The sequence below is a fragment of the Pseudonaja textilis genome, chromosome 2 (genome assembly GCF_049901715.1).
Source record: "Pseudonaja textilis isolate UNSWEBS1 chromosome 2, rPseTex1.2, whole genome shotgun sequence".
Classification (NCBI taxonomy): Eukaryota; Metazoa; Chordata; class Lepidosauria; order Squamata; family Elapidae; genus Pseudonaja; species Pseudonaja textilis.
The window spans coordinates 139,774,601-139,801,847 of record NC_141991.1 but is presented as its reverse complement, the minus strand read 5'-3'; the positions used below and the strand labels follow the sequence as shown (position 1 = coordinate 139,801,847).

The 27,247-nt window shown below is 39.7% G+C and overlaps 1 protein-coding gene across 2 annotated transcripts; it reads right to left on the bottom strand.

Annotated features, from left to right (window-relative positions):
* Positions 1–2,659: 2,659 nt before the first annotated feature.
* Positions 2,660–27,218, bottom strand: TESPA1 (thymocyte expressed, positive selection associated 1). Of its 2 annotated transcripts, none has more exons than XM_087925489.1 (5): positions 27,062–27,218; positions 11,453–11,489; positions 10,514–10,617; positions 8,786–8,994; positions 2,660–6,123 (listed from the first exon to the last, which is right to left on the bottom strand). In XM_087925489.1, the coding sequence occupies exons 1-5, from the start codon at positions 27,079–27,081 to the stop codon at positions 5,471–5,473; spliced, it is 1,023 nt and encodes a 340-aa protein (XP_087781615.1). In that variant the 5' UTR covers positions 27,082–27,218; the 3' UTR covers positions 2,660–5,470. The 2 variants fall into 2 exon arrangements, with proteins under 2 accessions (XP_087781615.1, XP_026569596.2); XM_026713811.2 differs by having other exon boundaries at positions 27,079–27,218.
* Positions 27,219–27,247: the final 29 nt, after the last annotated feature.

The window sequence follows — 27,247 nt, the reverse complement described above, 5'->3', positions numbered from 1 at the left end:
ACATGGAGAAGCCACAGCCAAGGTAAGCAGGGCCACCGGCAGCTTTGCCAAACTCCGGAACAAGATGGGAATGAGAAGGAGGCAGGAAGGTACGAAGGAAGGAAGGAAGGAAGGATGGAAGGAAGAGGAAGATGAGAAGGAAGAAAGATGAGAAGGAAGGAAGGAAGAACGGAGAAAGAAAGAAAGAAAGAAAGAAAGAAAGAAAGAAAGAAAGAAAGAAAGAAAGAAAGAAAGAAAGAAAGAAAGAAAAGATGAGAAGGAAGGAAGGAAGGAAGAATGGAGAAAGAAAGAAAGAAAGAAAGAAAGAGAGAGAGAGAGAGAGATCGAAAGAAAGAAAGAAAAAGAAAGAAAGAAAGAAGAGAGAGAAGAAAGAAAGAAAGAAAGAAAGAAAGAAAGAAAGAAAGAAAGAAAGAAAGAAAGAAAGAAAGAAAAGAAAGAAAGGGTTTTTTTGTGGGGAGGCAGCAAAAGAGGCAGCATTCCTAGGCTGGGAAGCAGGCAAAGGCAGCAAGGGAAAGTTGTTAAAAAATTTGAATCCTACTCCTGATTAAATATATTCTTTTTTTAAAATTTGTATTAGTGGTCCTCGGGATTTAAAACTACTGTATGAGTTTGTTACACCAGTTTTTCTGTTCAAATAAAAAATACTCGGGTATGGCTTAAAAACACATATTTTCTCACTGATTTGGCCTTGATGATTGATGTCCTAATTGAAATATCTTTTCTTTCTAATGCATTGCAAGTGAGAAGCATAGACATTATAAAGGCTGAAAAACTTGTGGTAAGATGAATTAAATCATTTGAAACGCTTATAAAGGAAAAGGGTGCATATTTTTAAAAAAGGTTGATGGATACAAAAATATAAATTTTGTACAAAGTCTTTGATCTGTGGGACTTCCTTGTAAAAGACTTGTAGAAAGCATTGTAACTAATTTGAAGAAAAGATTGATGGATTGTGAACATTTAAAAACAGGTTGCCAATTTAAAGACACTGTAAATTAAAATTTCTAAATTATTTGGAGCCAGGTTACTGGAACATTGAAGAAGTGGTGGTTCCATGGAAAGCAGCTGAAGAACAATTGGTTGCATTTGGTGAAATTTTCAGTTATGAAATCAATATTAATGATTATCGCGATTTCATAGAAAATGTATTAAAAGATTCAGAAAAATATACAATTTCTTGCAGCATTAAAAAGGCTAGAGATATTGTTAGGACTATTGCAGTCAGCTCAGCAGAGGCAAAACTCACATATGAACATAATATGTTCAGAGGACAGAAGTCGCCTAATAGTTTCCAATAGAGCAAACTTGCTGACAATCAATCTAATTGGCTTACCTCTGCCAGAATGGGACCCTTGTTCCTATCATAAAGAAATGGTTATGGGCATATCTCACAGCTGTTGATGCTCCTGTCAAACAAAAGAAAACTGTAACTGAAGACGCCAATAAAAAAGCAATTTGGCAGTACTTTAAATAAGTTTTATTGTTTTTTGTAAAGTTTTGTTATGTAATAGTTTTGATTAATATTTTAAGACATTGTAACAATCTAGTTTTGTCTACCTTTTTTATTATTTAAGCATTAAAGACATGAAATAATAAACTACCTTTTATTTTGGTATATCTTTTTTTTATACTTAAAAAAGTCATGAGGGCAAAGAAGTGGTGTTGAGTTGGCCACACCCAGCCAGTCACGTGATCACCAAACCACACCTGGCTGGTCACGTGACCACCAAGCCACACCCACCCAGTCACATGACCACCAAGCAACACCCACAAATTAGGCCACGCCCACAGAGCCAGTTGTTAAGAAATTTGAATCCCACCACTGGAGTTAACTGTCTTTGAATTTGCACTGAGGAAAAGACTTCAGCTTGAAAATGTAGACCAACAGTCTGATTATTTGCGATCAGAATAATCATATGCAGAACATTTTGAAACATCTCTTCCAACTTTCTACAAATGAATTTCTTAAGCCAAGAAAAATAGCAATAAGAAACTTGTACAAGGTCTTGCATTTCATAGCTTATTCAAGTGCGTGGGAAAAAAAAGTGAGTGCAAAAGTATCCTGGATGCAAACACTGAAGACTTTAGAATAGAACAAGTTTCTTAGTAAAGTACAATTGATTATATCACCATATTGCAGCCCTACATAGAATGCTGTCTACTTATTTCAGTTTGCATCACAGCCCCACTTCATTGTTGTGACTCTGGATGACCAACAATTTAAGAAATAGAACCTAACAGGAGCATAACATTAAAACAGAAGCCAGGATATATGCAAATATCAAAATCCATCATCAACATAATCATCTCACAGAATCTGCCATTAATCCCACCCACCCTGATCAGTGATGGAGTTATGTCTTCAAAGCCTTAGGAAGGGCCAACAGGACTGCTCTGATTTCCAGGGAGATGCTATTCCAAACAGTGGCTGCCACAACGAAGGTTCTTCCTGGATCCCACCAGATATAACTTTTTCTTAGATGGGACCAGCAGCACGTCTCTACTGCTGATCCTGGTGGGATGGATGGATATAACCAGGGAAAGATGATTCCTCAAGTAATATCAAAGGGCTTTGTAGCTCATAACCAACATTTGAATTGAGCCTAGCAACATACTGGCAACCAATGCAGCTTACAGAGCAGAGATATAACATGTGCTGATTAAGGAGTAAACATCTGCCAGCACTGCTATATTGTGAACCAGCTGCTGCTTCCAGATACTCCTGTAAAGTGCATTACCCACAAGTTAAAATCTTAAATGTCTGCTGGGTTCAGCTTGATGCCTCACAGGCATCCCGCCATCAAAGGCTAGAAGAGGGGGCGGGGAATAGATGAGCAATAATATCTGTGCGTATGTGATGGGAAATAGGGAGGGTGGAATGACAGGTGATAGATACCAGAGAAGCTCAGAACCAGTTTGTACCAGCATCCAAAGGCCAGGCACCCTGAGAAAAAAAATTGGATTACCCCAAAACATCACTGCATTCTCAAAATGCTTCGACAAGTTCTGATTGGATGAAGATGGAATGGTCTTGGGGAAGAGTTGGGATGAGGGGAAAACTTTCTATATCTTTTGAGCATGGGAAACCCAGAGGTCGCCTGACTTTATTGCAGCCAAAATCTTTTTAGTAAAAGAACCTTTTGCTTCAACCAAATGGAGTCAATGGTTTTTCTTTCCTAAGGGATCAGATTGGGGCAGTTCCGACACCAATCCTCAAAAATCCATAGTCTCAAACTCCACGTGGACAAAACTTGTTTTGTAAGAAAGAAAGATCTTCACATCCCTGAATTTCATCCATTCCTTGACTTAATGATTTAACCAAGGCATTTTTTAAAGTCTTACATTATATTCCAAAAAACCCATCAGGACCTGGATCTTTATATAGTTTATAGGCTTTGTAGAGTTGACATTACTCTTTATATTGTAAGGCAGTTACCTATATATAGTGCAATACTTTTTTAGAGTTAGAACTATCTATGTTTTAATGTATTGCTTCCAACACCCATTTTTTTCTTTTCAACTTTCTGGTGTACTTGTAACATTCCATGCCGACCTATTTTTCTTGGCAAGCTATTATTATTTCCACGTAATTCAATAAATAAATTAGTCAATGAGACTAAATAGGATTTTCTAAGTAGGATTTTATTTTATTTATATTTATAAGCAAAACTGTACTGCATGAACAAAGGTGCTATTCTGGTCCCAGAATGCAGAGGCCCCTACCTTTTGCACGCCAGGGACCAGTTCTGTGGAGAAAGGTTTTTCTGCAGACCAGAGTGGGAATGTTTCCCCTTGGATGAGGCTTCGTTTGTTTGTGCGGATTGGTTTCAGGAATTTTGTGGATCAGTGCTGATCCATGGACCAGAGGTTGGGGACCCCTGCCATAATGCAAAAGGCCACTTCTCCTAAAATATATTTTCCTCTTCTTTCACCATCACTGTTTGCAGCCACATTTCTATGGTTGTGGGATAAGGGGGACCCAAACATACATGTATCTCAAAATTCCTTAAACTCATTGAAATTAGACCTAATTACACGTATACCACAAATAGTTTTACTTGAAGCAATAGTCTCTGGGCTTCTTTCCCCCCCCAAAACTGCACTGATTTCACCATAAAATTGATGCTATTTTAAAATTTATTTTATATTGTGCTGTAATGTAAAGACAAATGCAAATTGCAAATATAGCAGTTCTGCGAAATGGTGCATTTTGGGTGCACCTCAGGGTTGCTGGTCAAGCAAAGGCGGGAATCCTAACTTCATTACTCATTCATTGTTAAGGCATATTGATAAAAGGGTGCTGATCTGGAACAAAACACAATTCAACTCTTTTCATTATAGAAATACTGTGACCTATTCACACAGTTTGGGGAAATGGCCTGAAGCAACCCTAGAAAAAAGTCAACGCAACCAATTGTGACATTTCTATCATTTCAACCAAACGTAAGGAAGGAGCTGTTTTTGGAGGGGTCTCTTTTTTAGACATAACTTTTTTCAACATATTTTTTCCTTTCGAATGTCTTATACATATTTCTTTCCTGTTAAGAAAGAACAGTTGGAAATTACCCCCCATTTTGTGATAATTTATCATTGAACTATAGTTGTGTGATTTCAGAAGTTTCTGAAGGTTTTCCCAATCCCTTCATCACTACTCAAAAATATTTCTGTTGGAGGCTATATCTCTTTGTGCCTATAAGCTATTTGAACTAGATCGGGGTGTCAAACTCGCAGCCCACAGGCCAGATACATCATGTGCTGGCCATACCCAAGCCCGGTTCAGTGAAGCAGAAAAAAGTCACAATACGTCATGTGATGACAACGTGATGCCGTGAGATTGACACCCCTGAACTAGATAGATAAAGGGAAGCATCTCCATAATTCTTGCACCTGTTTCTCATCTAGCCTCTTAGTCTCTTGCTCTCTCTCCAAGATGTAGTTCTGATAGAAATGAGGCTTTTTCTGCATTCATGTATTCTTCATTGCTCCAGCTTTTACTTCAGAGATGATAAAGTCAACGCTTCTTAGCATTCACATAGAGCTGGACTAAACCCATGTTTTGCATCCAAGTCACTAGTATAAATACTTGCATTTTTTTCTTTGAGTAGGACATTCAGCAACATTATTAGTAATATTTTGTTTATCTGCAGGTGTCCATCCTCCAGCAAAGACTTGTGCTGAATTCAGATCTCCAAAAGCTACTGAATGTAATAATACAAATAATAATTAACGAATTCAAGCAATTTTACCATCAGTTAAGTCATCTTCATGTTATCCATTTAAAGTAGGTCTCTACTATTAATCTTCAGAGCACCAATATGGTGCTAGAGCTTTAATGTATGGAATTAGGCCACAGAGTACATGATTAAGATCATGTTGGAGAAGTTGGATACCTGTGTTTTGTGCACACACTAAATTCCTTGCCAGGAATTCTATCAAGAGATCCATACAGTCCTCTTCTCTTCTCAATGGGTTACTCTTCATCAGATTCTTCACTGGTTTCATCTGGAGAGGTAGCTTCTGGTGAAGAATGATGTCCAAAATGGCCTACCTCTTGGGGGCCAACATTGTCCAACGTCTTCTTTCTTGTCCCACCAAAATGGAAAGAAAGCCATCCTGGCAAGGATATTTCTGCACTTTTCCACAAATAATATGGAGTTTCACAGTAGCTGCAGGGAACAATAGCTGGAGGTGTCTCTATGAAGGCAGATCCTGAAGAAGCTACCTTTCTGCCTATTCTACGGTGACAAACTGAATCCTTCATGGACACTGCTTGAGTTTCATCCTCCAGTTCTTCCACGTTAAACGGAAATCGACCTTTGTGAGCCTTATGTATCACTTCCCACATATCCTGTTCCAGGCAATTCACAGGAGACTGCATACTGAAAGCTCTCAGGGGCCATTCTTTCTGGGATGAGGTACACAAGCACATAGTTTTTTGCAGGGCATGGAGTGAAGACGAAGACACTGGCTGGGAAGGAATATTCCAGGAATCCGGGATTTCTGGAAAGGCCCAGAACAAGTGTCCAGGTGAGGTTTCCTGTACTGGTGTCTTAGATATATACGAATAGAGGCAGAAGCAATCATCAGTTGTTTCATTCAGAGTTTGGACATCTCTGAACCGACCTGAAAAAGGAGCAGAGAGATGTGTCAGAGAAAAAAAAGCCACTCAGATTGAAAAAGTACTAACTGCTCCTCGATTTTTCATATTTGCAGGCCAGACTTTGCAGTGCACATTGCCAGTTGAGAGTAAACATACTGATAAGATGACAAATATTTGAATAGTTTGCACTCTTATTTAAACAATGCTAATTTAATAGCACTATGTCCACCTTGGATGGTTTAGGCAAATTAATATACAAAAGCAACAATGTGATTCCCATCTCTGTTCCATTTCTGGATTCCTTGCAAATGCTGGATTTTGCATAGGTTAGCTAGTCACTGGGTGTGAATTGGGCAGCCATATAAATGTGTTTAAAAAACAAAAATTGTTTTTGTGCATGAGTGAATGGACTCCTGTTTGTGTATGTACCATAGTATGTGTGACCAAAAAAAAAAAAGGCCCCTCTGCTTTTTCACTCCTTGTGAAACTTCAAGATTGTATAAATCACAACTGGCATAACTTAGGACTACCCTTTAATGTCCTTTCCTATGTTCAGCACTCCTTTGCACCCAAAATGGTGATCCTAATATTCTAGAATAAAGTTTGATTTCTGGTAAACACATGGTGTATCCATGCAGCTTTCCTGACAGCAATATGGAAGCTATGGTTGTTTTTCTTCCAGAACGTTTTTCACTTTCCCAATCTAATTTTCAGCTCATGTATTTCCTGGTGATCACCCATCAAAGTTCTAACCAGGCTTAATCCTGCTTAGCTGCTGAGCCCATATAAGGTTAAACTTGGTGCTCCACCTTGTTGAAATGATATTTCAGGTAACTCAAAGTAGCTAACGATTGTCTGGTTTTTATGCTTTCCTACTAACTGTTTGCATATCTTTTGAGGAACATCATAGGAAGCTGTTATCCTACAACCAAGTTATCCACCAAGTTCAAGGCTAATGTTATTTTAAAATTAATAAGAGTTTGTATGATTAAAATTGCACATGTAATGATTTCCCTCTTCCCACCTTTCATATTAAAGACTATGGCTTAGGGATAACTTTGGGAGGTACCATCCAAAGTTATAAGGAGTCATGGAGTCTCAGTAAGGATGGGGCTTCCTCCCCAATGTTTTGTGGGTCTCCACATCCCCCCCCCCAAATCGCTTCTCCTTTCTACATTATTAAATATAATTTGCAATCTCATCATTGCAATTTGTAGCCAAGTCACCCGGACTTGCTCTAGATGTCATGATGGGAGATGTATATATTTAGTAAAAAATACATAACTAAATAAACAAACCATACTATTGCCTGATGTTCGACAAATTCTAAGGCACTTTCCCCACCCGCAACCATTACAACTGCACAATTGCCAGCATCCTCAACAATGATTTTGCGTCGTTCTTCCTGTCAACAGCCCACCATGTTGTCATTTCTATTGGAATAAAGTAGATTATAACAGAGCTATGCCATATAAATACAGGCAGTCCTCGACTTACAACAGTTCATTTAGTTACAACAGCACTGAAAAATGTGACTTGTGACCATTTTTCACAGTCATGACCTTTGCAGCATCTCCATGGTCACACGATCCAAATTCAGACGCTTGGCAACTGGTTCATATTTATGACCGTCGCAGTGTCCTGGGGTCATGTGATCCCCTTTTGCGATCTTCTGACTAGCAAAGTCAATGGGGGAAGCCAGATTCACTTAACCACAGAGATACTCACTTAACAACTGCAGTGATTCCCTTAACAACAGTGGCACAAAAGGTTGTAAAATGGGGCAAAACTCACAAATACCTCACTTAACAACAGAAATTTTGGGTCAGTTGTCATAAGTCAAGGCCTACTTGTAGATATAGGTGCAGACTGGGGATGCACAGAGATACATCTGGGGATAATCATTTTAAAATTAGTGTTAAACCCTATGCATGCTTATTGTTTTACTCAAAGGTAGGAAACACATAATCTTACACCTATTGCTGAACCAGCTTTACATGCTATAGGCCAGTGGTGGCTAACCTTTTTGGGCTCCTGTGCCAAAAACCTGTGCATGCCAGCACCCAGAATGCAATGCGCGCCCCCCTCCCCACGCTCCCTACACACGCCCGTACAATTCCCCCCGCCACCCTCTTACCTGCACTGTGCTTCACAGCTGATTTTTCAGCTAGTTTGAGGCCTTTTCAGTTTCCCTGAGGCTTGGAAAAAGCCTCTGCAAGGTTTTTCAGGATGAATTATAGGCCCGTTTCGTCACTTCTGGTATTACAGGAAGTGATGAAACAGACCTATAATTCGGCCTGAAAAGCCTTGCAGAGGCTTTTTCTAAGCCTCTAGGAGGCCAAGAAAGGCCTCAAACCAGCCAAAAAGTCAGCTGTGAGGTACGTGCATGCACAGTGAGGTAAGTTTGCCTGCGGCTCACGTGCCAGCACAAATGGCTCTGTTTGTGATATTTACATCATGGCTGTGCTGATTGGAGTTATTGGGAGTAGAGCTTCCTCAATATCTGATCAATCACAGATTCCTCAGCCTGTTCCTGAATTGTTCACCTACTGCCTGTTGATCGTTTCCAGGAATGAGAGAGATCAAACCCAAGACCCTTTTCATCCAAAGTGGATGTTTTGCCATTGAGCAATGGCCTGTTACTGCCAAAAAAAGAGAACCTCCAATCGTGAAAGAGACACTTACTTACTAACATGAGGCAAGGATCCTCCATCTCGATCCGCTGGACCTGAGCTCTTAGAAAGAGATGGAAATTTATGCCCTCAGCTTGGGATGGAACAGAGAAGAACCGATCAGGAATCCAAGTGGCAGCCTGTGCTAATTCTTCCGTGAATCCCAAGTTGCCAAGAATGGTCTCAGCATCAACCTGACAGAGGTCCAACACTTCTGAAATGCTAAAGGGGAGATGATGGCAAGAAGCTGAATTCAGGGAATGATTAATCATTGGGTATTATTATTATTATTATTATTATTATTATTATTATTATTATTATTATTATTATTATTATTATTTTAGTGCTCTTTCCTTCAGTTTATCTCCACAACAAGAACCCCTCCCAGAAATTATTTCATCTGGAAGGGCATTGCTTCCACAAAATCACTAAGTAAGCATCCATAGATGAGGTTGGACTTGAATCAGATTCTTCCCAGTCCCACGCCAACACCTCAACCACTGCACCACATTGGCAGTCTTACACAAGCTTTATTTCTCCCAATTGTATCCTTACAATAGGTTGCGATATGTGCTTGTCAAAGAAGAAGAAGAGATGGAATGTGGTGAGGAAGCAGATCCCAGGATGGGAAGGGGGTGCTTTCCAGGGGAATAAGAGACAACTCAGTCCAATATTTGGTGTGAGAGAAAGAGGGTGAAGACAGCCCCTCCCTAAAAGTTCACATAGTAGAATGCTTTGTCTGATAAGATTCAGTTGATAAGTGTGGACACAATAAACACTTTGCTTGGAAGAATGAAGCAGTGGTTTGGGGGCCTGTCACCAAACTTGCCACACTAAGCACTGCTATCTGCATCTACCATTTACTTTGATACCATTAGGGAGGGGCTGTCTTCACCCTCTTTCTCTCACACCAAATATCTGGACTGAGTGTCTCTTAGTCTCCTGGAATGCAGGATCCTCCCCTCTGGGGATCCACCTCCCCACTAAATGTCTATGGAGATTCTCAGTTATCCAGGTCATGGTTGTCCCAAAGGTGTTTTTTTCAAGAGGCAACTGGACTTTTTTTGGCTTTTCTTTGAAGACATTTTGCTTCTCATCTAAGAAACTTCCTCAGCTCTGACTGAATGGTGAGAAATTGAAGGATTTATACTCCCTGCAGGCACTGGTCATTTGAATTATTTTATTTTTATTATTTTTATTATTTTAATTATTTTAGAGAGTCATTGAGGCCACCTGGAGATTTATCTGTGTCATCAGGGTCATCTGAGTAATGCAAATGGACAAAAAAGGAAGGATACGACATCATCTATCTCCAGTCTACAACACAGTCCTTTCAACAATTCCAAGAAGGCTACACACCCATTTGCACTATTCAAGTGACCCTGATGACACAGATAAACCTCCAGGTGGCCTCAATGACTCTCTAAAAGAATGCAAATAACCAGCTGTCTGCAAGGAATATAAATCCTTCCATTTCCCACCACCCAGTCAGAGCTGAAGAAGCTTCTTGGATGAGAAATGAAATACCTTCACAGAAAAAGAAAAAAAAAACACCAGAAGGTCCAGTTGTCTCTTGAAAAAAGCACCTTTGGGATACCTCTTTGCTACATTCTATCACAAAAAGATCTATAAGATCTTGACTGCATCCTTGGCCAATAGTCTCCACTTACATATGGTAAAAGATGTTTATCCTTTTATTCAGGCCAAGGCCAAGCCATCCACAAACAAGCTTCAGGCTCACCTGGAACTGGTCTTGTTAGTGCTGTCTGCCATGTCATCGGAAGCCATTTTGTAATCTAGACAGAGATCCCCGGCTTGAAAGGCCAGGCAGCACCTTTGAGAATCCTGGCATAAAAGAAAGACAGTGAAGAGAAGCCCTGGATCATCTGCCCTGTAGGAAACATTTGCTGAAGAAGGAAGATGAACAGGCTTGTAGTTAGCCAATAGCCACATTTAAAAAGAAGCATTATTGGGGGAAGGGATGAGTTAAACAAGAGTAGTGGTGAAGTCAAAGCAATCGTCCTCATTTTCATCAAATGCACTGAATACCTTTAAAAACAAAATAAGTACAGTGCTATCAAATCTGGCCAGTAATAATGCAGATAACCATTCAATGGCAGCAGAGAGAGACACTGAAAATTATCATACTTGGCCACTTTCTAATTGTCTGGATTCCTGTTCTGACTAAAGGCAACTTTGAGAATAATAGTTTCCTTTCTGAGGGTGATCAATATCCCAGTTTGGGGGTATAATCAAATGCATGAAGTTCCAAATGACCAACAATGACATCAATTAACTCAGTTAACTTAGTAATTTTAGCACAATTCCCAAAACTAAGATAAATTATTATACTGTGATTCCATATACCTAATCGTAATTTTTTTTTTTAAATCACTCCAGTGGGATTCATTCATACCCTTAGAGCCTAGAGCAGCATTCCTTAGAAATTGTCAAAGATTTGGCACATTTACTAAATTATGAGTAGCAGCACTAAAATTATGTTTCCATTTTGTTAGCAAATACGGGTTCTATCATTCAAAATTATGGAAGTGAAATCCAGTGTAGGTTAAGGATATTGGATGCATGATACATAACTATCTCTATTTGCAGAAAAATGCCATCTAATTTAACAGGAGTTTCTTTTCAGTAGATAAACATTTGCTTGATTTCTCTTTCTTACCTGGATTCTACTCTGGTGTTCTCCAGGAGTAGCATTGCTGGAAAGAGGAAGAGAAAGAAGTTTTTGTCATTAAGGAAGCCAAATGGCACCAAGTAGCTTCTATAAAGAGCAGAGATTATATGGATCTTGTTCCATGACATTGATTAACCTAATGTTTATATCAATTAATGTCCTAATTTTGTCCTAGTCAGATTCCCCTTCCATTTTGGAAAAATAACCTTACTGGCATTTCAAGTACAATGCCCAGTATATGAATATATGAATGCGCAGAGATTGATAGATTAATGAAGCTATTGAAGGATAAGAAAGAAAGAGAATATTATAAAATATGGGATGTTTGGTATGAATGGATAAGAAAATGACATGAAGGCGTCAAACGACAATCTATGTAATACTATAAAGCCAGAGGCGGGATTCTACCAGTTCGCACCTATTCACTAGAACCAGTTGTTAACATTCTAAGCAGTTCGGAGAACTGGTTGTTAGAAGAAATTACTGGCCTAATCCTGTAAGGAAGGCAGGAAGGAAACATTCTGGTGTTGCTTACAGAAACTGCCTCTCCATTAACTCTTATTACATTCTTGGCAGGACTAGACTTCCTGTCTCAGGAACTTCTCTGGAGTTTTTTTTTCCTCCTTTGCTGGTTCTTTGCTTGTGTGGAGTGACCATTCACAGTTACAATGACACTGAAAAAAGTGACTTATAACCATTTTTCACACTTACGACTGTTTCAGCACCCCCACAGTCATGAGAGGCCAGGCAAGGAGATGCGTGCCTCAATGTGAGTGATATTAAGTTGGCCACACCCAGCCAATAACATGACTACCAAGCCATGCCCACCCAGTCACATGACCACCTAAGCCACACCCACAGAACCGGTTCTTAAAATGTTTGAATACCACCCCTGTATAGAACAATAAGGTCTACATGTAAATAAATGTCAAAAAAAAATGTATATTTGCATAAAATTCCTAGAATGACAAAGAAGCAAATACAGAGATGTATAACACGTTAATAGAAGATACTTTAAAAATGTAAACACTGTTTTAGTAATGTTGCAATGTGTGGAAATTTGTTTTTAATTGTTAAAACACTGAATTAATAAATTTATAAAAATAATAATAATAATGATACATCTCAGCTTGGCTAAGTTGAGACTTTCATGCCTCTGAATGGAAAAGATGACATTATGCTGCAAGGCAAGTTCTGAACATTCATGTTGCTGGTTATTACCTTTAAGGGCCTACATGGTTTGTGGACAGGTTATTTGAAGGACTGCCTACCCCACAATGCCCAGCCCTCCAGAGGAGGAAAGAAGGGTATATTGCAGGTCCCAGCTATCAAGAAGTACATCTGGTGGGACATAGAAAAAAAGGCCTTCTCTGTAGTGGCCCCTCCCTTTGGAAGATCATTCCCTCAGAGATAAGATTGCTCTCCCACCTTGTTGCTCTCCCTCAAGGCCTTAAAGACGTGGGGTTTTTTTCAGTGAGCTTGGGGACCCCATTTGGAAACTATCAAATGGATTGTCTGGTTATATTTTTGCAATGTTTAATGTCGTATTCCACCTGGAGTCATTGGATGTGAGTTGAGTGGCTATATAAATATGAGGGGTGGGGGAGAGAGAGAGAGGGGAGGAGAGGGAGATGGAGGGGTGGAGAGAGAGAGAGAGAGAGAGAGTGAAGGAGGGAGAGAGAAACAGAGAGTGAAGGAGGGAGAGAGAAACAGGGAAGGAGGGACAGAGGAGGAATGGAGAAAGAAAGAAAGAAAGAAAGAAAGAAAGAAAGAAAGAAAGAAAGAAAGAAAGAAAGAAAGAAAGAAAGAAAGAAAGAAAGAAAGAAAGAAAGAAAGAAAGAAAGAGAGAGAGAGAGAGAGAGAGAGGAGGGAGGGAGGGAGGGAGGGAGGGAGAGAGGGAGGGAGGGAGGAAGGAAAGAAAGAAGATAATAGGGAGATGGTAGTTGGTAGATAGATAGATGATAGATAGCGAAACAGAGAGAGAGAGAGAGAGAGACAGACAGACAGACAGATGAGAGAGAGAGAGAGAGAGAGAGAGAGAGAGAAAGAATAACATTGAGTGGGAAAATCTGTGACCAACTTTTTGTTTTGTCATCAAGCAAAGCTTTGCTTAGTCATCAAGCATTGGGGCTCTGATACTGTCCATTAATTATTTCGCTTCTTCTGCCACAAAGTTTTATGTGGCAATCCTAACACAAAATCCCAGAAGCCACTATTTTCTAGTCTAAAACACACCAGGTTGGGCCATTCTTCCTGGGGTGGAAATAGGGTAAAGAAAACAGTAACAACAAGCTAGTAACTATTGGGAAACACCTTTGGATCAATCTATCTCGCTATATCATATGCATTCCACCTGCATGACTGCAAAAATAACCAATGCATATTCCTTTCTATGCTTGCAATTGCATATATTTGCAGCAACAATAATTGGGCAGACTGTTCTTGGCTAATGCCAAAACCCAGAAGAATCCAATCACCTTCTGGCACCTGTTCTAGGACCTCTTATTTTTCAGTCTGGGCAAATGTTTGCTAGGAAAGTTCTTGGCTGCTCCTTACAGCCCGGCTGCCTTCTTACCAGTGTTTCTTAATAAAACACTAAAACTTCCCCTGAGTTCAGCTCCACCATGCAAAGTTATATATAGAGATAGAGCGCTTTTGCCTGGATCCCAAGAGAAGCAAAGAGGCTATGAATGCCCAGAAGTATTTCATGAGAAGAGTACTACACTCCTCTGCTTGCAACAGGATGCCCTATATCACCAGGCTTGAGATTCTGGCCTTGGAAAACCTTGAACTGGTTGGACTTAAGCGTAGTACACAAAATTATCGGCTACAATGTCCTACCAGTCAATGACTACTTCAGCTTCAACCGCAACAATACAAGAGTACACAACAGATACAAACTCGATGTTAAACTGCTCCAAACTCGATTGCAGAAAGTACGACTTCAGCAACAGAGTGGTCAATGCCTGGAATATCACTACCTGACTCTGTTGTTACATCCTCTAACCCCCCCATTCCTTTAACCTCAAACTAACCACTATTGACCTCACCCCATTCCTAAGCGGTCTGTAAGGGGCATACATAAGTGCACGATCGTGCCTACTGTCCCTGTCCTATTATCCCCATTTATTCGTACCTATTTCCTGTATAAGAATACAGGAGGTAATACTCATGTTTATACTTATACCTATTATCTTGTAAGTGATTGACAAATCAAATAAATCAATAAAATACAAAGCTAGTCAAGGATAGCTCTTGAAGCAGCAGAGTAAGCCTTGCAAAATCAGCTACTATGCTACTACACTTTTTTACCCCAATTACATTGCATGCTTCTTTCTTTTTTAGTTATACAATGGCTCCCTCCAGTGGACAAACCATGGATGCTTTTGTGAAAAAACTGAAAATAGTTATTGACTTCATATTCAGGGCAATATCTGGGAAAAATTAAAATAAGTATTAGAGAGAAGAATGCATATAAAAGTCACCTTTTTAGGAAGAGAGGGTATGCAAATCATCCTACAGAATGGCATGGCTTTCTATGTACTCTAAAACATGCACCAGCACATTCTTAAGAAGTAATTCTGAACAATGCATAGATGGCAAATAAGTTTATTTAAAACTGTGACCAAGTGGCACTTGGTCCCAGTGTGCAACCACAAGGCTCAAACTTATAGATCGGGGTGTCAAACTGAAGGCATGAGGGATGGATCTGGTGTGCGGGGGTGCTTAAATCTGGCCCACAGGGCCGGCCTGGAAATAACAAATGACCAGTCCGAAAGAACACATGCAAAGGGGCGTGCATAAGTGCACCATCGTGCCTCCCGTCCCTGTCCTATCCTCCCCATTTAATCATACCTATTTTCTGCATTCTTACTCATGTTTATACTTATACCTATTATTTTGTAAGCGATTGACAAATCAAATAAACCAAATAAATAAAAATAGGGTCATGTTTGGTAAGAATGGTGATCATATAAATCTAATAAATAAGTAAAATCTGGCTACAGATTAAAGCTTAACCAATCCTTAGAATCAGAAAATACGCCATTATATAAAATAAAATGATACAGCCAGTGCAGAAGTACTCATCTAGGACAAAATATGGCAAAGGGGTCAACTATGGATGCTGTCTTCAGCTGGTTCTGATTAAAAAAAAAAATCTTGGTGGAAATGGAAACATCAGAATGACTCAAATCCAAGGTTGATTTAGATATCTGTAGTGAGCCCTAGTGACGTCAGTGGTTAGAATGCAGCATTGCAGGGTAATTCAGCTGCCAGCAGTTTAATCAGATCAAGGTTGATTCAGGGTTCCATTCTTTCCAAGCTCAGTAAAATGAGGGCCCAGGTTGTTGAGGGCAATATGCTGACTCTGTAAATCACTTAGAGAGGGCTGTGAAGCACTATGAAGTGATATATAAGTCTGAGTGCTACTGCTATTGCTATTTCCTGATCAGCCCAGCTTTGAGACTCTGTGCAGGAACTTAAATAGAGCTAAAATATCTTGATTGGTTGGTTGTAGGAGAAGGAGTGGCAGAACCTGTGGGTCAAGGTAAAAGAGGGATCAGTAATCCCTACATAGTCTCAAGCAAATTAAGTCCAACCTCCCTTGGATTCCATTGATCCTAAACTAACTCTAAGCAGGTGCTAATATATTAATTGAGAAGATCCTATGCCTGGGTGTAGCAATAAATCAGTTTAATTGGACCTGTGTAGCAATTAATGAGTTTAATTGGACCTGTCATATGTGGACCTGATTTTTCACATTGACTTTGGTTGGTTTTATAAGAGTTTCTGTACCCTTCAATCTTCTCCTTGTATGTCTGCAGATCAGCTTACTACTTTTTACCTTGTCTTCCAATTATTTCTCTCGTGTGCATCATGTTTTCTTGCTCTTTACTTGCTGCCCATTACATCCCTGTTCTTCTTGACTTTTTTCTTTCCTTCCCCTTCATTTTATCCCCTTCCTCTCCTGTACCCAGCCAGCACTTTCCTCCCCAAGCCTGTCTCCTCTGTTGCCTGCCTGCTGTCTTGCTATTCTTTCTATCGACATCATCAGTCATGGGAGCTAATAGTCCTCCCTCTTTCCCTTAATTTGAATCTCCAACTTAGGATTCAAGTCTTCCCAAGTTCAAGACTTAGCCTTCATTCTTTCCTCCTGTCTCCTGAGATGTCATGGGCCTTCTGCTACTACTAAAGGGGACAAGGAAGGACACAATGGGGCGCATGAGTATTAGCATGTGCAGAAATGCTTTTCTGTGTCACTCAAACATTTGGTGTGTCATCTGGGTATAGGAATGTGTTGGACTTCATCTGGGAAGTCATTTTCATCTTCATGTAGCACATAAGTAACTTTGGGTCATCACACTCTCTCAGCCTAAAGTACCTCTGGTTCATTGTCATGATAGAATTAGGGGACATCCTCATATAAGCTATCTTATGGAAGGAAGGAAGGAAGGAAGGAAGGAAGGAAGGAAGGAAGGAAGGAAGGAAGGAAGGAAGGAAGGAAGGAAGGAAGGAAGTTAGTTTAATGCTGCCCATTTTCTAAAGCAATATTTTCTTCCGAATGTTATTTTAAGAAAATTCAAATATTTTATCCATGGTTTATCCACTGGGGAAATACTTAAAAGTTTCACAATTTTTCAAACTTTGAATCTATATATAGATATAGATATAGATATGTACATAAGCGAAATATCACTCATGCATCATCACAAAATCTTCAGAACTGTAAAGCCTACAAACTTGAAATTTGGCATGTATGTTCCTCTTGGCGTCTAGATGCTCACTAAGAAAGGATTTTTTGAAATGACCATCAGACCATTAGTATTTCATATATTCTTATTAACACGCTGTGATGCTAAGGAGTTCTACTCCCCCTCCCCACTTGAAAAGAAATCTGTTCCAAATGCAAAACACAAGCAGAGGAGAGGAGTTTCAGTTTCAGTTTTAGTTTCACAGCACCAAGCCGCTTTAGTACAGAACAGTTGAGCTAAGTCATAACCAGGCTCCTTGCTGTCTCCTTCTTGTTCACACAACAAATACTGTTTTAGTTTCTGGTAGGCAAAGGCAGATTTATTTATTTTTAAATTATTTTCCTCCTCAAAAACTAAGCCCGACCACATAGTTCCGTAGCAAAGCATGGGTATCAAGTTAGTGTGTATATAGTTTAAATTCAACTTAGTCTGGATTCTGAAAATCTGTGAGATTTGTTCTGTGGTAGGCCTTGGAATTTGGAGGAAGTTAACATGGTAGGGTGGGGTATTCTGTTTATACATATGTAAAGTCATGAAAATACAGTTAATTAAACTGAAGCAAGCATTCTTCTCTGTATTGGGTTCTTTCACAGATTTTGTGTTTAGAGCTATACATTGTGGGTTATATGTTGCAGAGTGCAATAATTGATGATGGCACAATTTGGGACAAGATTATTTTCTGATTCCCCTCCCCGCTAAAAAAATAAACCTAGAAAAGTTGTCTTCATATTAATGAAAATTCATACCGCTGAAGTTTTCCCCAAATCCCCTTGCAATTTCATTCCAAGGCAATCACTTTAAGTTCATCTTGTGCTTTAATGTGAGAATGAAAAAAGCAGCCATCTATTCTCATAAGTCAAATTTTAATTCATTATTTAAAATATTGAGAAGTATCTTTTTTTTAAAAAAAAAAGTTATAACTGTATTTGCTGTATTTTTATTTATGTACTTTTTGAGTTTGGGTTGATTTGGGGTTAATGTGGTTCGTTGTTGTTTAAGGGTGTTCTATCTTAATTTTTATAAGCTTCCTTTGGGCTTTTCATGCTACAAAATTCATAAAAGAGAGAGTATCATGTATTTTCACATACAAGTCTCAAGAGGAAGCAACAGAATAAATTCAAAATGAAAAGATTACACACAGTAATTTGCAGCATGTACTTCAGCAAACAGACAAGACAGGAAATTCCTATCTGCATTTATTTATTTTTTGCTTTAAATTTACTCTGTTGTTCCCACTTGTAACTTAGACCTAAGGATACATAGTATAGATAAGTAGCTTTCAGGAACAAACAAAGCCATCCTTCACAAAATCTTAGATATGTTCATTTTAAATTAGTTCTCCTGTACTGAATATGGCTTACTTATAAACTTATAAATCTATACAATTGCTCTGATAATTTATTAGAAAAGCAGTAAGACACATGATAACTGCTCTAAAGACATCCTGATCTGACCTGATTTATTTCCAATGATTGTTCTAGTAAGACATTGTTGCGGGAGAAGTCAGAGAGGTCAAATCTGGATATTTAGGGATGTGTGTGGTTTGTTGTTTCAGGATTTCTCCATATCCTTCAGTTGCCTCTCTCTCCAGAACCATTTCTAGACTGAGATTGCTCCCTCTGGTGATTGAAACATAAAAATACATGACACACTTTCTTTTATGGATTCTGTTCTTTGAAAAGCCCAAAACAAAGAACAAAACACATAAAGTATCAAGATGCGCCCCATAATAAAGTACAGTTGTGGGTGGCTCACAACAATAAGAACAATAAAACCAAACTCCTGTCCTCTCAGCACCTAAGAAGGGCGGTTATATGAATCAGATTGATAGGAAGGATAGATGATAGGGATAGCTAGAAAGAGAGAGATAATAATAGGTAGGTAGGTAGGTAGATAGATAGATAGATAGATAGATAGATAGATAGATGGATGGATGGATGGATGGATGGATGGATGGATGGATGGATGGATAGATAGATAGATAGATAGATAGATAGATAGATAGATAGATAGATAGATAGATAGATAAGATAGACAGACAAATGGACAGACAGACAGACAGATATGTGGGAGGAGGGGGGGGAATGTTGCCTTCCACTTTCTCTCTGCTCACAATTAAAGTGACCTGAGACAACATACTTTCCTTTTCTCCTCCATTCTGACAGATTCCATGTTCTCAGCAGATTTTCTTGTAACAGATTTGAGTAAAACCGTCATGAATACAGGACTGGAACAGGTGAAATGCTGAGTGAACGTATGTAGAGAAGACAGGTGAAGGTTGCATTTGTGATGTGTTGGAACCAGGATGAGGATAGATATTATCCATCCCTGCATTACAGAATAGGAAACTGCCTGTATTGAATCTGTCAGAATGGCATACAGAGGCCACCCTCTCTTAAGCTCTCAAAACAGAAAGAAATGAATGTTAAGATTTTGTGATGCAGGGTCAACCTTTTAGGCATTAAGTCAACAGGGCAAGCCTGCTGAAAGATGCTCATAAGTTTCAGAGCACTGACTGCAGAGCACTTCTCCTGCATCCCTTCCAAGCTATAGGAGATTTGTCCTCAACACATACCAGATATCAGATAATCAGAGTTGGAAGGGACCTTGTAGGTCATCTAGTCCAACTCCCTGCCCAAGCAGGAGACCCTACACCATTTCTGAAAGATGGGAGTCCAATCTCTTCTTGAAAGTCTCAAGTGATGGCACTCCCACAGCTTCCGAGGGCAAGCTGTTTCAATGGTTGATTGTTCTCACTGTCAGAAAGAAATACCATTGCTGCTCTCCAAACAGACAGGTCTTTGCAGTTGTACAACTAATAATCTAATGGCAAAGGTAAAGATTTCCCCTGTCTAATCATGTCCAACTCTAGGGGGCAGTGCTTATTTCCATTTCCTAGCCAAGGGAGCCAGCATTGTCTGAAAACACTTCCATGGTCATGTGGCCAACATGACTGTACACCAAGACGTATGGAACATTGTTACTAAATTATGTTTATTCATCTATTATTTGTTTTCAATTTTAGGTCATTAGTCATTTTCCTATTTCTAAACTGTCTATTTCTAAACTGTCTATCTCAACAATCCACTTCATTCACGTAAATAATGGTCTTTATAGCCTTGGGTGCCTTGATAGACTGTTAAAGGCTGACCTACATTTGTCTATAGTGACCTATAGACAATCCCCATCTCTGGGGATTCCAGGATAAGATTTTGAATGAGAAGTCACATACAATTTACCTTCCTTAAACAGAAAAATATCCTACCTCCCTCAACTGTTTTCACGTTACCTAAACTGTATCTAATACCAATCCAGCTAGAAATTACAAGCTAAATTGAGCAGGGATCCAGAGGGAGGGATATACATGGATGGATTAATTCCCAGGAAAAAGCCCTTAGATTGGGGCTACAACATTAGGTAGTCTGCACAAAGAATAAAGATGTGTGGATTTCAACTCTCAGAATTCTGTCAGCCAGCCAGCCGTGTGGGCTGGGGAACTCTGGGAGTTGAAGTCCACACATCTTAACAGTAGCTGAGATGAAGAGACACTGGCGTGAAGACTAAAAGCTCTTGTGCCAGTAGTGGGATTCACATTTTTTTTATTACTGGTTCTGTGGGTGTGGCTTGGTGGATGTGGCAGGGGAAGGATACTGTAAAATCTCCAGTCAGAGGTGGTATTTGCCAGTTCTCTGAACTACTCAAAATTTCTGCTACCGGTTCTCCAGAACTGGTCAGAACCTGCTGAATACCACCTCTGCCTTGCGCCCTATGGTTCAGAAAGTTCCTCACATTCAACCCCTAGCAACTTTTTCCAGTGGCATCCCCCTGATACATCACGTTATTACTTCACCAATCACTCCCAGTTCAATTGTTTTGTAGAATATAAACAAGGAGGCATGAAATACAAGAGACTTCATTTCTGAAGTGACACATGTACCACCAATGCAAATTATGTTACCTCCCTTCTCATTATCCCCACCCATCCCAGACACGATGTCCATATAAACAGGAAAAATACTCTATTTATGATGATGCCGTTTTTATTCCTTCGTTGTGTTGTTGCTGTTCTAAAGAAGGCTTTTCTAAAAGGAGAAGAAGATAAAAGTGGCCTGGGAACATTGCTAGGCTAGCCATTCATCATCAGGCACTGCAGGTATCTACGTGAAATTATAGGCATCTTCTCCCCAGAGCAATTCTAGATGCAGCATTATGCAGCATTATGCCACAGCATAGATCACAGAGAATATTGTACTATGCAAATACATCTTCTAAGACACATAGGAATTTTGTAGGGAGGGTTAGGGAGAAGAGAGATAAAAAGAAACCAGTGGCTAGGTTAACTTTCCAGAATATAGTATACAATACATGTAAGTGTCCTACTTTACAAGGAACTATTCTCCAAGGAAAGCCTTCAATCTTACTCCACTTCTGTTGTACACCTATAGTACACCATGCAGATCTGCATAGGCTCTGCCTGTTGCCTCTCCCAAGAAAACTGGCTCAGCCATAAAATGAAATTCTCCGTGATTCGTGAGAATCTAAGAACCAATTTTAAAAAAAAGAAACCATCAGAGAACTGATGCATACTGTTTGGCAAAATTTCCCATTCTTTCATTTGAATCAGCTACTAATCTATTTGATATTTTTCTGATAATGAGGTCAGACTGTTCAACCACTGACATCGATTTTTTAACCGCTATTATTCCCAATCCCTGATGATTCTGGGACATGCCAGATTGAAATGGAGATATCTGTTGTTACAGCCTCAACCCCTCATAACTTCAACCTCAAACTGTCTACCATGGACCTCACCCCTTTCTTAAGAAGTCCTTAAAGGGGGCGTGCATAAGCACACCAGCATGCCTACAGTCCCTGTCTTACTGTCCCCATTTATCTGTATTTAATTCCTATGTTCATGTTTATGTTCATACCTAAACTTGTTATCTTGTACATGTTTGACAAACAAACAAACAAACAAACTCCCTGCGAAGCTCAAGGCAGTATTTTGTGAAAAAACAACAAGATTGCCGATCATTGCTTCTTAGATCAGGAACTGGTTAACATAAACAGTTCAAAATAACGACTTAATCAGCAAGCAATAATTGGCCACGTCTTTTGGAGTACCAAAGAATGAGAGAAGTGGAACCATTTATATTTGGAATTATCAGGAGCTGAAAGGGGGCTGCCTTCATGAAAAATAGTTTTGGTAATCAACTATATACTCAAGTTGAGGTTTCAAAGGCCCACTCAAAAACTGAGGAGGAGCAGGCCCAAGGCAGCAAACCTGGTTTATTGCCTTTGAAACAGTGAAATAACAAATATGGCTAGCATCTAAGAGAAGGAAAGAAATCATAGCACCTCCAATATTTCTCTGAGAATCTGAAGTGAAACTTTACTATGATTTACTGCCATGTAGAAAGGAAAAAAAGGAAGGAAACATAACAAATATCACCCCCCAAAAGAATGTTAAAGTTTACGGTGCTTTTTCATCCAACATAAGCTAAATAAAAATAATGAGTTTTCATTGCTTAGTATAGTGTGTGACAGACTGTATGGGAAAAAAGAAGGGTTTGTTGATCCACCATTGATCCTTCAGGATTAACTTTAATCCTTTCCAGAGTCAGCTTCACAATTGGTAAGTGTAATTAGTAAATAATGATGTAGCTATTATTACTAACAGTAGGCTATTCCCAATGAAAAGTGATGTGGAGAATCTATTAGCAGCTGCTCATCCATATTGCAGCTGTCCTTCCTTTCTGTCATATCATCTGTATATCTGTATAACAGATGCTTCCAACATGACAGCAGAGTCTGTCTACTACAAACTTCAGTGCGGCTTTTTCTGATTTAAACTCATCTGTCTCAACTTGTAGACATCCAAAGTTCTTGGCTACATATCCCAGTGTTCCTTCTCAGAGTGGCTGGGAGTAACAGGAGTTAGAATCAGTGGTTGGATTCAATTTTTTTTTACTATCGGTTCTGTGGGTGTGGCTTGGTGGACGTGGCAGGGGAAGGAGACTGTAAAATCTCTAGTCAGAGGTGGTATTTGCCAGTTCTCCGAACTATTCAAAATTTCCGCTACCGGTTCTCCAGAATTGGTCAGAACCTGCTGAATACCACCTCCGGTTAGAATCCAAAACACAATTCAGATCCAAGTGAGTCTGTTTGGATAAAAATGCTGTGAAATAGATTTATAACTTGGCTTTAGAGACTTGGCCTTGAATATGAACTGCATTCATCCTACTGAAGAATGACAAGCAATGTCCTTATCACAAGCAGCAGTCAAGACATTGAGAAGTTTGTTTCCTGTGTGCAGTTTCAGCGGAAAGTTGCAGATTCTTGATAAACCCTGCAGCAAGAGTTGGGCGAGGTGCCCTGCTATCTTTACATCCAAAGTGGACAGCATTTTTCAGATACTGTTTAGCCATTTTAATCTGTGAAACTTAATCAGGGAACAAAGAAGAACAACAAAAATACGTTTTCCTCTATATTTCAATCCAAAATTATGAAAAATTCAATAGAAATAATCTCCAGGTATTTTGCAAATTCAAGGGGTGGAAATCTAATGTCATTTCACCACCAGCCCAATCATTGCCATGTTTTCCATATGGAAGGGACAAAGGTTATCCAAAGCAACATATATCAGAGAGAAAAAGAGAGAGAGAAAGCAATTAGAATCCAGCAAGGGGTTGAAATAAATCAGCATTCAACCACTGTTCAACTTTTAAAGCGAAGAGCAAAATAAAACAACAAAATAAAAAAGTAAAAGTTAAAATTTTGGCATGCTTAGAAAACGAAATGCTTGACAGGAAGATGGATATGCCCAGTGACTTCAATCGCTTCCAGAGCAGAGGTGGGTATTCAGCAGGTTCTGACCAGTCCTGGAGAACCGGTGGTGGAAATTTTGAGTAGTTTGGAGAACCGGCAAATGCCACATCTGACTGGAGATTTTACAGTATCCTTCCCCTGCCACACCCACCAAGCCAGGCCCACAGAACCGGTAGTTAAAAAAATTGAATCCCACCACTGTTCCTGAGGGAATTGGAATCTTCGACACCCCCTTCCCCACTGGAACCACAATCATCCAGAAGTTGTCTCGGGTCACTCCTAAATGCTTCCATTCAAAACCAAGGAGCACCAATGCCAAAAAACCAGCTTTAGCAGTGAAATCAGCAGATCGTCGGTAGGAGAACAAAGAAAACCTTACTGATCAGCAGCCATCTTGGAGGGCGGGGCCAAATTAGACACCATTTTTGTCCCATGGACTATACATGGAATACATGTACTTATGGTTTTTTTAAAACAAGAAAATAACATTTGTGGGACGGTGGGTGGTAGATTGAATTCTTTGCCCTCACCAAGTCAGAAGTGCCTTACCTCTCCATCTGCTGTTTACAATGGTAGCAAACGTTGATTTGAATTCTGGATCATAGTAGGATCAATAAAAATAAAAAGTTGTTTTTTTAATCCTTGCACCTTTAACAAGCAAGTACAAAGTATTTCCTGTTTGCATTACTATTAAATCAACAAAATATGATCTAAGCAAAATTAGAACCCTCTTATTGGGGTGATAAGTAGCTGATTAGCAGAGATAGTGGTCTTAAGCTCCAGCACTCTCTGGAGCAAGACAGGATATCTTGAGATACTGCTATCATCTTTCATCATGAGCCAAACTGGGCACAGCTGCTGAGAATTAAAATTCAAACATATCTGGAAAGACAAAGGTTGCCTAAAGAACATCGTATGAAGGAACAGCCTCAACTGAAGTCTTGGGTCTGAATAAGACACCATAATACATGGCAGAAGAAACAGAACATGGAAATAAAATTATACAATATAAATTAATGTGTCCATCATTCTTAGGATACTATCACAGAGACTCTGGTCCAGTCCTTTTCTTGAAAAATACATTCTGTTAGACTCAACCTAACTCTTTATGCATCAGCAGTTGCCATCTACAGACAGAGAGGAGGAAGTTCTTTTTTTCCATATTAGGGTCAGTCCCAGTTCACTTTTGGTTTCATATACCTACCTCACAGCTACAGGAAAAGAAGGTTAGGAGCTTATAAATAGATGACAAGGGCTCTGCCTCAAGATTAAGCAATCTGCTTATTTCAGAGTTGGGAAGGCTAGGGTCTTCCAAATGTTTCTTAACTGGAGATACTTCCCAATCCCATGCCATGTTGATTGGGGCCAGTGGGGTTCAAAGTTCAAAAACTTTGGAGGCATCAAGTTGTCTGTCTATGTCTATTATACAATGACCCCAGAAGAGAGCAAGGACCAACAGGTGTCAACATTTCCAATATCAATCACAGTAGCTAAGTTTGCACAACATGCTAGATTAGGCTAGAATGGGACCAGGCCGTTGTCGGTGCTGGAGCGCGTTCTGTGCATCACATCTTCACATTAAGCCATATTAGGGTGTTGCCTATTACTTGAACACAGCAATATTTTCTCAACCTACAGTGGAGGGATCAATGGGTTGAGTGAAACTAGCCAGTGGCTAGTTCTAACTGAACAATTCACCCCCAGGATTAAGAAAGTTAAGAATGCTGGGCATGAATGGCTGGAAAAGGGGAATACTTGAATCTGGGGTAGTAAATGATCTGCGTGCTAGCTGGCTATAGCACACAATAAAATACTGAAACTTTGGTTGGGATGCTAATGCAGGATGGGGCTAAAGCAACCCGATGCTTTTCAGATGATCTTGACTCCAGCTGCCCAAAACTGTAAAGTCCCAGAATTGCTTCAAAATGAGATGGGCGGAGAAAGAAAGAAAGAAAGAAAGAAAGAAAGAAAGAAAGGAAGGAAGGAAGGAAGGAAGGAAGGAAGGAAGGAAGGAAGGAAGGAAGAAAGAGAGAAAAGAATGGAAAGAAAGAAAGAAGAAAGAAAGAAAGAAAGAAAGAAAGAAAGAAAGAAAGAAAGAAAGAAAGAAAGAAAGAAAGAGGGAGGGAGGAAGGAAGGAAGGAAGGAAGGAAGGAAGGAAGGAAGGAAGGAAGGAAGGAAGGAAGGAAGACACAACCAGCAGAAACAATGGTTGAATTATGGGAATCATAACCAAAGCAGCTATCAGTCATCAAGTTGCTTAGCTATGTGGTAGAAAATTATTTTTAAAAAATATGGGAATTTGAGAATTTAAAATAGCTAGTGGTCAGCAAGAGCCAAGCTTAATCTAGGGAATTCTGCCCTTTGCTGTCTAACAAGAACACCCTATTGTTCCTACTTACACACTGCAACCGGATTTATTGACAAAGCAAACATTACAGAAACAATCCCATATTTCTAATCCTCTTGCCCTTCTCCAAACAAAACCAATCCCCTTGGTATTTCTCTGGAACCCGGGGAAGGGAAACTTAACAATAAAATTTAGACTTCTAATTTTGTCTGTTTTTTAGTTATGTGAAGGCACTAAGGATGACCTAAAAGCCAAGGCATGGCCTGCTAGAGCTGAAAAGGAAGGGGAAGCCTGATGATAGCCCTGCCAAGCTAATGCCCCCCTAAGAAACATCCTCTAAGATGAGATTACAACCTGATCGCCTCAGCCATAACGGTTGGAGTTCTGGGAACTGAAATCTTGGATTTCAAGTGTGCGGAAGGTTGCCTTGCATCAGAGTTCAACTTCTTTCTTTTGTGCCTTTCCAAGCCTCGTCCTGAATTCTCCTCTTGTTGGCATCATCCTCTTGTTCTACACACAACCAGTTCTACCTCCCCCACTATCTTCCATACTCCCTGCTCTCTTTTTACCTCAGTTTTAAGTTTACAATCAAAACCAAGAAACTTCTTCCCCAAATCTCATAGCATGTGCCTCTTAAGATACTGCAAGCCACACCTCGGACTCACTCACCTGATGCCATCACTTACCATCCAGGACAACTGTGGGTGATCTCAGGAAGGTCTCTTCATGGAGCTGGACCCCCTTCCTAAAAAAGTCCCATCCATCTTGGCTCCTTAGCATGGGGCTAATAAATATCCTTGCCAACTTCTGCCCTCCCCCGACCATATCTGCGTCAGCAGAGAACAGAGGAAGCTG

Bases quoted from the DNA above. Each gene is read 5' to 3' on its own strand.
- TESPA1 (XM_087925489.1), bottom strand. From the start codon at position 27,081: ATGGTAAGTGATGGCATCAG. The intron at 10,618-11,452 runs GTAAGAAAGAGA...CTTTTATGCCAG, and splicing joins AACACCAGAGTAGAATCCAG to GATTCTCAAAGGTGCTGCCT. The intron at 6,124-8,785 runs GTAAGTGTCTCT...CTCCTTTTTCAG, and splicing joins TCCTTGCCTCATGTTAGTAA to GTCGGTTCAGAGATGTCCAA.